Source organism: Sebastes fasciatus, chromosome 3 (assembly GCF_043250625.1).
Source record: "Sebastes fasciatus isolate fSebFas1 chromosome 3, fSebFas1.pri, whole genome shotgun sequence".
Taxonomy (NCBI): Eukaryota; Metazoa; Chordata; class Actinopteri; order Perciformes; family Sebastidae; genus Sebastes; species Sebastes fasciatus.
The window spans coordinates 7,862,872-7,872,660 of record NC_133797.1 but is presented as its reverse complement, the minus strand read 5'-3'; the positions used below and the strand labels follow the sequence as shown (position 1 = coordinate 7,872,660).

At 40.6% G+C, this 9,789-nt stretch overlaps 1 protein-coding gene across 5 annotated transcripts; it reads left to right on the top strand.

Moving 5' to 3' along the window:
- Positions 1-421: 421 nt before the first annotated feature.
- On the top strand, positions 422-9,765 carry LOC141763917 (equilibrative nucleobase transporter 1-like). Of its 5 annotated transcripts, none has more exons than XM_074628713.1 (12): positions 422-798; positions 2,095-2,224; positions 3,786-3,832; positions 5,071-5,147; positions 5,284-5,376; positions 6,590-6,729; positions 6,833-6,981; positions 7,358-7,501; positions 7,704-7,811; positions 7,931-8,117; positions 9,143-9,193; positions 9,401-9,765. In XM_074628713.1, the coding sequence occupies exons 1-12, from the start codon at positions 618-620 to the stop codon at positions 9,627-9,629; spliced, it is 1,536 nt and encodes a 511-aa protein (XP_074484814.1). In that variant the 5' UTR covers positions 422-617; the 3' UTR covers positions 9,630-9,765. The 5 variants fall into 5 exon arrangements, 3 of the variants coding, with proteins under 3 accessions (XP_074484814.1, XP_074484815.1, XP_074484816.1); XR_012593199.1 differs by having other exon boundaries at positions 426-798; positions 9,143-9,318; positions 9,401-9,539; XR_012593198.1 differs by having other exon boundaries at positions 426-798; positions 9,070-9,318; positions 9,401-9,539.
- Positions 9,766-9,789: the final 24 nt, after the last annotated feature.

The window sequence follows — 9,789 nt, the reverse complement described above, 5'->3', positions numbered from 1 at the left end:
GCGATTACCACACACACACACTGTCCTCATGTTGCAATGTGAGTTGGACATAAAGATAAGGGACATCTTTTTCAGTGAGGCCTGTGTGAAGTTTAAAGGGGAAAGCCACCTTGTAATTTGTACAGTATCCACAAACACAGTGGAGGGTGAAGTATTAGAGTCCTTTATTCTAATATCAAAATGTAAAAATAACAGTAAAAGGACAGAAATATTTGGTACGGTACCATTTTATAATATAGCCCGCAAGTTACAATGTAATTTCATTACATTTACATAAAATATTTAAATGTAGGACTGTGGGAAACAAGGGTGTATTACAATTGGGAAGCTTAGAGGAAAGGAGCAATAATAATAATAATAATTATACTGTTAGTAAGAGTCCATGTTGTACTGTTTGAGCTGTAAATGAAAGATAGAAAACACCTTTGTTTTGTTCTGCATTGTTGAAACTGTAACGCAGCAGAGACCTTCACTGCCCTGGACTTGCTGAAGGGAACTCTAAAAGTGTTTTTGAAGAGGACTTAGAGGAAGCCTAAGAGAAAAAGAGAGACTTTCTCTGAGGACTAAACTCACACTGGAACTAAACCCGTTGGCGACCTGGAGAAAGGGAGTGAAGCATGGAGAGGTACGTCTCGGTCGGTACCAGGCTGCGCTACGGGCTGACTCTGGCCTCGGGAATGCTGGAGTGTCTGTGCTTCGCCGGCGTGGTGTTTGGTTACGCCTCTCTGGTGTTTGTGCTGAAGGAGGATGGCTACTTCAGTCAGCTTTGTGTCAGCGTCCAAGGTACCAACAGTACAGGTGAGCAACTCTGGAGCTCAGGTTTGACAGGTGGTCTTGTTGCCGGGATGCTCACCCGATTATCAGAATAGAACAAATACTTAGCAGTTTGTTTTTTTACAAAATAAAGGCACACATATACTTAAACTGAAGCAAAAAAGTACAATCAGTACTGATAATTAACCCTCTGAGACCCACAATAGACCTGTTTTTGTCTTTTTTAGATGAGGGGGGGGGGGGTTGGGGGTCTTTAGTGGGAGATAGCAGGTCAACAGTAGATGTCACATAGAAGTGGTGTATGTACAGCATCTGAAAGATGCTCTATTATGTCTGATAAGTTGTTAACCCATTTCTTGGGTTGATACCATTTGTTACACAGATTTGGTGCTAAACTTAACCATTTTCAATAATCCCTCCAAAATACCACATTAAGACACCAAGACCTTGAGGAACACCATAGAAAAAGCCAGGCTGTGATTTGGTTTAAACAACTTTTGACATTTGGAGATTTCTGCAAGAATTGCATTTTTCGGCAACTGGATGGCAAGCACTTCTTTTCTGGAAACAGCTCAGAAACCCCCTTATTGTCAATCTACCTAGTAAAGCCATCCATCCTCTGAATGCTCTAGGTCTCTAGTTTGTGGCTGTAAAGTTTCATGAGGCTGTGATTATCCTAGAAGTCACCACAGGTCATTTTATACAGTGAGGTCAATTTCCAAAAAATGGTCTCACTACTACAATTGGGCTCTTTGGATCCACAAGAGTCTCAGCTTTACACTGATACTCAATTAGGCTAATTCCAAGACTGTTTAGGGACCCCAGTATGGGCAAAAATCACACATTTATATAGCAGTCAAAAATGTTTTGCCCAGGGTTTTTGAGGTCAGAGGTCAAGGGACCCCTTTGAAAATGGCCATGCCAGTTTTTCCTTCCTTATTTTGAAACGTTATTTAGCTTCCTTTCCAATAAGCTAACAAATCTGCTACAGCCTCTGAAGAACAGTAAAGTCGGCCGGGATCAGCCGGGATCGCCCGCAATCCCATGGGCCTCAGAGGGTTAAAGCTATCTGAATAGAATTTTGGCCACTTGGGGGCAGACATACTGTAACCTTTGTCATTATGGCTAATGTATGCTAATAATTTCCACAGACACATCCAGCAGACACAGAGTAACATTATCATCCCATTGCTTTCGTCCCGCCTGAGGAACCCAATTCCAATATTTATTCTACTTTTAGTGGACACATTGTGGTTTCAACTATCAGTTTGCTCAATATCCCATAATATCCCAGGCTTTCTCTGTTTCTCTTTCTTACAGACTGTAGTAGACAGGATGAGCAGTTCTCTCTGGTCTTCACCATCGCCTCGTTCCTCAACAACTTCCTGTCTCTAGTCAATGGCTACCTGTTTGATCGATTTGGCACCATGGTAACCAGGCTGCTGGGAATGTGAGTTCATTGTTTTGTTTTTTTTATCTCCAGACACAAAAAAAGAGCATCAGTTTTGCAATGCTGTCACAATCTCTAAACCCATCGTCGATCGATCTGATGTTGATTTAGCCTCTGGGGACAACGGACGATATTTCTGGGGTTCTGGTGCAGCCAGCGGATATCTGGGCCGAGACTTCCTCTTCCATGCGCTGGCCGTTGTGTACAGTCCGATTAGAAACTTGAGAAGTGAGAAAGGAGTTGGAGTTGAGAGACGACGTCTATGGCAGATCTGTATAAACAGATAAATGCATACCAATGCAGATACATTCTTTTAAAAAACGCTAATAAAAAGCTAAATCGTCGTCAGATGACAGCCGATTGGTTCTGAGATTGCATTTTGGCCAATGGGTTCCATCTGTTTTGCTTTCCACTGTTTACCAGCATGCAACCAAATCCCGCTCAAATTTGATTGGTCAATACTACAAACGGACTACAAAAGGAAACCAGAATGCTTCCGATACCACAATGTTGTCCCATTGCCTACAGATTCTGCATTCATAGGAAGATATCTGTTTACGGATTAGTAATGTTATAGTTGATTGACAAATTAGACAAAAGTCAGACCTCAGATTGCATAAAGAAACAAAAGCTTCAGACGTTTGGTAGGTAAAACAAGCTGGTAACAGTTTGAAATAAGTTATTATTCAGTGCATGATGATACCCACACGGGATCCATGAGCTCAAATGTATATTTCAGTTTGCAGTTCAGTTATTTCTACAGTTTACAGTTAGAATAAAGGGGGCAAGGTACAGAGATAAAAGTAGGGTGTTTCTAACAGATAGAGAGATTACAGCAAAGCAGATCCAACCTCATTTGACCCTTGTATTTGCAATGTTTTTTATTTTTGTATTTGCATCACTTCCTTATATTGACTTTATTTAATTATTTACTCTTCGTGACAAACTGAGTACGCCGAGTTCAGTCAAGTACTAACCCTTTGACCCCAGACTTTCTGTCTATAAATGGATAATTTTATTAAAAACGTGTCTGCAGATGTGACACACATCTACATGCACGTTGGTGTTGGAAAGAGCCTAATAGTAAATATATCCTGCTGATACTAATAATTATATCCCCTATTTTATTGTGGCATCACAAGTGTCTGATATCAAATCCTCTCTTTGCTGGGATAGTGAGGAATGTTGATTTCCGGAGATTTTGAAGTTATACATTGACAATTTAGGTTACTTTTTTATTGCTCAGGTTATCATGTTAAAGAGCCCTCCCGTGAAAAAGACTTAGACAGAGATTGGGTTTTAAAAATGTCAACCTACCTCCTTATTTATTAAATAAATGTATCTGAAGCAAATCTTCCACTCAAAGACTGCATCATAGTTTTTTCTTCAAATGCCAAAATATAATAAATCTAAATGTAACAAATATGAGTTCATAGGGTACTAGAACTGTATTTTTTTGTGTGAAGTGTGAAAATAGCTGTCAGCTTTCTAGTGTGTCTGAGTGTGTGCTTCAGAGACTCTTATGTAGCTGCACTAAATTCAGTCATATCTCTCTCTCCAGATCTTTATACACGACTGGAACCCTTCTCGTGGCCTTCTCCAGTGCAGGTAGGTGCACACACATTAATAATCAAGTGACCATCTCAAGCAGTTTACTACTAACTTTTTCAAACATTTAAAGCAAGTATATCTGCTCATTTTAATCCTTTTAAAAGTTATTAGGCAACAAGCTTGGCGAGGAACGGCGTTACGTAATTAGGATACAAAAAAAAAGGGTAACTGTAATCTGTTACAGTAACAGAAAAAAAAGACGTTATGAGATTACTGATGCATTTGGTAAAAATGGAGAATACGAGCAAGATTACAATTTTAAAATACATTTAAAATAAAGAACAATATACTATGCAGATGTGCACACATCGCTTACAGCGGCCCACTGCTCCTAAATGCTTAGGATGGGTTAAATGTAGAGGTCAAATTTTGTGTATGTATATGACAAATGTAATAAAGTTTAAAGTTTAAAGAAATGAGCGAACCGCTTAAAATTTCTGATCCAGCAAACATAATACTGGACAAACAGGGAAATTTTAGGGCTGTACCGAATAGTTCATAATTTCATCCATAACATTGACATTCAAATGATTATTATTAACAATTTACAGAAACATTGCGTGCACATTCAACCTTCTCTTCCCCTCCTCTCTCTCTCACAGAGCGAGTGACGCGGCGTTCAGTCGTCCCTGTAATTGTCGCAGTCCAAAAGTAAAACTTTAGTAGCTATAGTAGCATTCTAACAGCACCATAAATTACATGTATATAACCACAATAACACATGGTAAAGCCCTAGAAATTTGAATGTAGGCTAATTTAATTTAGTTTAATTTAATTTAGTTTAATTTATATGGGCTCTACTGGTACTCTAAGTTAAAATCTGGTAACTAATGTGGCAGTGACTCGAGACCTTGGATGACGATGCATTTTCACAGCTGGAAGGCAGAACTTGCACTGTACTGTGATGTTGTTCCCTTTTCTGCTTTACAGACAAAATAATAGTGACATTTCAGCATTTATCTTTTCTCTTGCCCAGGTGATTACCATACAATATGTATTTTACCCCTTAATCATATCAGATCCATTTACATTACTACCACAGAACCAAACAAGTTAAGCTTTCTTCTTCGCTGCTTAAATACCCAACTTTTCTGCTGTTCTCGCTACTCTTCGACTCTGTAATCTAGCACTATAGTGAAGGGGATGGGTCTGAGTTTACAATAATGTCATGAACACATAATCAAGGGAATCATTTCTTAACTTGTCAGTAAAGTTTGTCTTCCACTGTCATGTAGCATTTTCAGAGCTGCTTTTTCCTGCCTTGTCCTGCATCGCTGTGGGAGGAATTCTGCTCCTTCTAACCAACATCCAGGTGAATTCTGACATAATATTACACAGAAACATACTCTATGTCCAAAATAAATTATATTTAAAACACATTTGAACTCTCCAATAACCCATATCCACAATTTTTCTGTCCCTATATTTAATCTCTGTGTGTCGGGAAGGTGGCAAACCTGTTCGCTGCTCATCGCTCCACCATCATCACCCTCTACAATGGTGCCTTTGACTCCTCCTCTGGTGTCTTTCTAATCATCAAGGTAAATGTGGAGCCATTATAATGCTATATTCTGCCAGCATCTGAAATCATTTAATAAAAAAAATAATATAAGGCACCATTCAGGGCGTTCACATTGCAGGATGGTTTGTTGCACTTGGCTTTGACTTTGACTTTGTCACTTCTTCATTATTTTTTATTATGCTACATAGTCCACTATAGATCATTGTCACTAGAGTCAATCAGCTTAATGCAAAGTGGCTGACACAAAAAGGTTGACAATATAGTGAACAGGTAATGATTTCACACATCACATCAAGACAATGCAAATCCAATTTTTTGCCAGGTCTTCTATGAAGTGTTTTTCTCTACAGCAAAAAAAACATGGAATCTGATCTTTTGACATCAAATGCACTTTAACTTGTGGTTTGAAATGCAATTGAAACCATAGACTGAATATAAGAAGTGGACGTAGTTACCGTGATGTCACCCATTGGTTTGTGGACTGCCGTTTTGAAGCCTCAAATTCAGCATTTTGGCCGTCGCCATCTAGGTTTTTGGCCGTAGCCGTCTTGTTTTTTTGCAACCAGAAGTGACACAAACACAAGACTTTCAATCAGGAGGCCGGTGTTCGTGTCCCGTGTGAAACTAAAAGTAACGTTGACTTATTTTGTCACATCAGTTGTTAGTCACTTGAGTCGTCGGTATCGTCAGTCCCATGAGTCCCACGAGTCACTAGTCAGTGAAGTTAACGTCAACCACGACCGTTTCCTAACCCTACCTAAGTGGTTGTGTTGCCTAAACCTAACTTCATGTGAAAACGGAAGTTTATTTTGAAAGGATGCTATGCATGTAACAAACGTAGATTGCATTGGTCTCCAATGCCGAGGGGCACTGACCAAGCGGCGGTATTTGACGAGTTGGGAGTGAGAATGTGTTCAAAAGGGTTAAAGTTCTAAGACGAAAACACGGACACACCCAGACCAGACAACACCGTGGCAACATTAGACTCTAAATGGGACCATAATTTACTAAGTGAACATCATGCTGTATTGAAGAAGACTTGAAACTAGCGATTGAGACCATAAACTCAAATTACTTTTTTTGCTCAGATTTTATGCATATGGTAGTATGCTTTTTACAGTTTTCCTAAAATTAGATTTAAAAACTCTCAATATATCGCCTTGTTTACAGTATCGCGATATGTCCCGATATATTGAATCGCATTTTCTTGAAGTTTCTCCTCTGCTTTCCAGATTCTGCATGAACAGGGAATCTCTCTCCGCTACTCCCTCCTTGTTTTGTCCTTCTGCAGCATCATACACCTGGTGAGGACCTTCCTGCTGATGCCCAGAACCCACATCCCCTACCCTCTGCCACCACACTACACCTACGGGTGAGAACATCAGCTTGTCTTTGAAGCAGCTGCTGTATCCGGTCATGCACATCATCTTCACGGCCAAGAAATGACTTCGACATTCACTTTTCCTGATTTACAGATTGAATTGCGGAATGGCCAACCCTCAAAATGTTGAGCAGTTTGAGAGGATGAGGATGAATGATGGTGCCATGACAGTTTCACAGGAGTCCAGTGGGAAGGACAACGTGCCACCAGAGGACGGGACAGAGGCCCAAGACTCAGAAAACGGTAGCCTCCTTGTTGCCACCACCTCCAAATTCACATTATCAACACATGACATATTACATATTACATACACTGTACATCAGCGTATATATTTTTTAACGGCATTCACAATTTCCCAAAACCCGCGGTGATGTCTTCAATTAGCTTGTTTTTACCGGAATAGTTCAAAAGCTAAAGAATTTTAATTTACTGTCACATGACATGGATTTAAAGGTGCTCTTTACAATATCCTCGCATGATAGTGCATGTGAGCTTGCCCCACTGGCGTGCTCACGGTTAAACAAAATTTCTTTCAAACATCACTAGTAGATACTAGTACATTTATTTAACTTTAAACTTTGACTTTCTTACATTTTTTTTTAAATGTCTGCATGTTTAGTGGCGAGTTTCCAGAGCTGTGTGAGGTCCTGGTTCTTCCTGTGGCACCTGTTGTGGTTGTCCATAATGCAGCTGAGGCACTACCTCTTCATTGGCACGCTCAACCCCATGCTCAACCGGCTGGCCAACGACGACCCCGACCTGGGTAACCTATAAAAATGTATTATAAAAGTCACTGACTTGTCTTTGTCACATATTAACTGACTGTGATTTAAACCTTTCTCCTTGTCCTCTCATCACCCTTCAATTCCCTCTTCTCATCATCATCACCATCCAACCCAAACTCCTGTTTTGTTTCTTTGCTTCTCTCCGTGGCTGTTTCCCTCCCTCCATCACATCTCCCTCAGTGAGTCAGTACACCAATGCTTTTGCCATGACCCAGCTGTGTGGAGTGCTGTGCGCTCCCTGTAACGGACTCATCATGGACAGACACAAAGGAAAGCCCCTGGCTCCTGGTAAATCAATGTCTGCTGTTATAACTGTCTGCATGTGTGTGTGTGTGTGTGTGTGTGTGTGTGTTGTGTGCAACAGAGCAACTCTACTCCTTCCTTCTTCACCATTTTTCCTCCTGCAGGAGAAACCATGCAGGAGGCCGACCTGCGCTCCTCCTCTCTGTCTCTGTTCCTGACCTCCCTGCAGTGCCTGCTGTTCTCTGTGTGCGCCTCCGTTCCTCTCCTCCCACTGCAGTACCTCACCTTTGTTCTACAAGTCCTCAATCGCTCCTTCCTTTACGGGGGAAATGCAGCGTTTATTAGCATTGCGTGAGTAGCAATCACACATACGGGATGGACAAAATAAAAAAAACACCTTACAACACAATAGTCCTGCAGAAACGGCCGACTAGCTTAGAATGTGAGTTAGCTTTGAATGTGCCCTTCATATCTACACAGGGAGTGGGTCCTCTTCAGGGAGTCCGACATCTTGCTCCGCCATGTTTCTACAGTAGCCCAGAACCGACAAACCAAACACTGGCTCTAGAGAGGGTCTTTCACGTTTTTATGTTACCTGAAGGCCACCGTAGTTCTCCGACACTCAGTGCTAAACCGTGGTACCACCAGCCACCATCTTACTTCCGTTGCTCCTAAAGTAGTGTTATTATAAACTGGAAAAACAAAGTTCGGAAACTTGTGTTTGGTCGATTATTTCTCTGTTGTTACAATGCTAATGGTCATTGTATTTTACATCGTTGGAAAGCCTGTTTATTTACCTTCGCATTGATGTCCAACTTGTAAGGATCATGCATTTGTGGGATGAGCAGCACAGCTGATTATGTGGGTAGCACCCAAGAAAAATTTGCCATGCCAATTTTTCCTGGCCAAAATTTAGCGTAAGTTTGGAGCGTTATTTAACCTCCTTCGCAGCAAGCTAGAATGCCAATGGATTCCTTAGGTTTTCTAGTTTCATAATGATACCACTATCTTCTCTCTAGCTTTAAAACTGAGCCCACTACAACCTCTGAAATCGCAAGTTGAAAAGGGAAATTAGTGCCGTTAAAGCGAATTTGCGTTAACGCGTTATTATTGCGTTAACTTTGACAGCCCTAATATACAATATATATATATATTATTAATTTTTTATTTTATATATGTATTTCTACACTATGGTATAAAAGATCTGAGTACTTCTTCCACCACTGCTCATCACAGACGATAATGTGCTTTTGTCATTGGCATACCTATGGAAACAGCACGTCTCTCTCTCTCTCTCTCTCAGGTTTCCAGCCCGTCACTTTGGGAAGCTGTACGGCCTGGTGATGTCCATGTCTGCTTTTGTCTCTCTGCTGCAGTACCCCTGCTTTGCCCTGGTCAAAGGAGCTCTGGGCGGAGACCCCTTCTTTGTAAGTGCTCAAGAAAAGTTCAAGAACTAGTTTTACAAAAGAACTGCTGGCTGAATATCAAATCCTCGTAGGGGACACATTTAGGGGGATGGCGGTACCGTATTGTCAGTACGGTACGTTGACAGGTAAAACTAAATAAAACAAGAGTAGTGTGATATTATAACTGACTTCAGACAAATGGATAACTGTTGTTCTGATCTGTTACAGGTGGACGTTGCTCTGGTTCTCCTCAGTCTGCTGGCGTTTATCCATCCTGTTTACGTCTTCATCCATTGCAGGAAAGCAGCCCGCTACAAAGAGGCCAACGGCCAGACTGACGTGGCCAACGGCTCCGAAATACATGAAGCCAAGTTATAGTTATAGGGATACTAAGTGTCCAAATTTTACTTTTCAGGTTCTTTTGACTTGCCTGTCTGTTCCTGTTCAGGAGTTTTAACCCATTTTGTATATATTCTTTTCTTTTTTTTTATCCAAGTGCACTGATAAAATTGTTTTTAATGCTTGTTAGTACAGACACATACATTTTCAAATGTTTTGTATAATCGTTTAATAAAAAAACGTGTATTACTAAATAACTGTTGTAAATGTTTTATTGA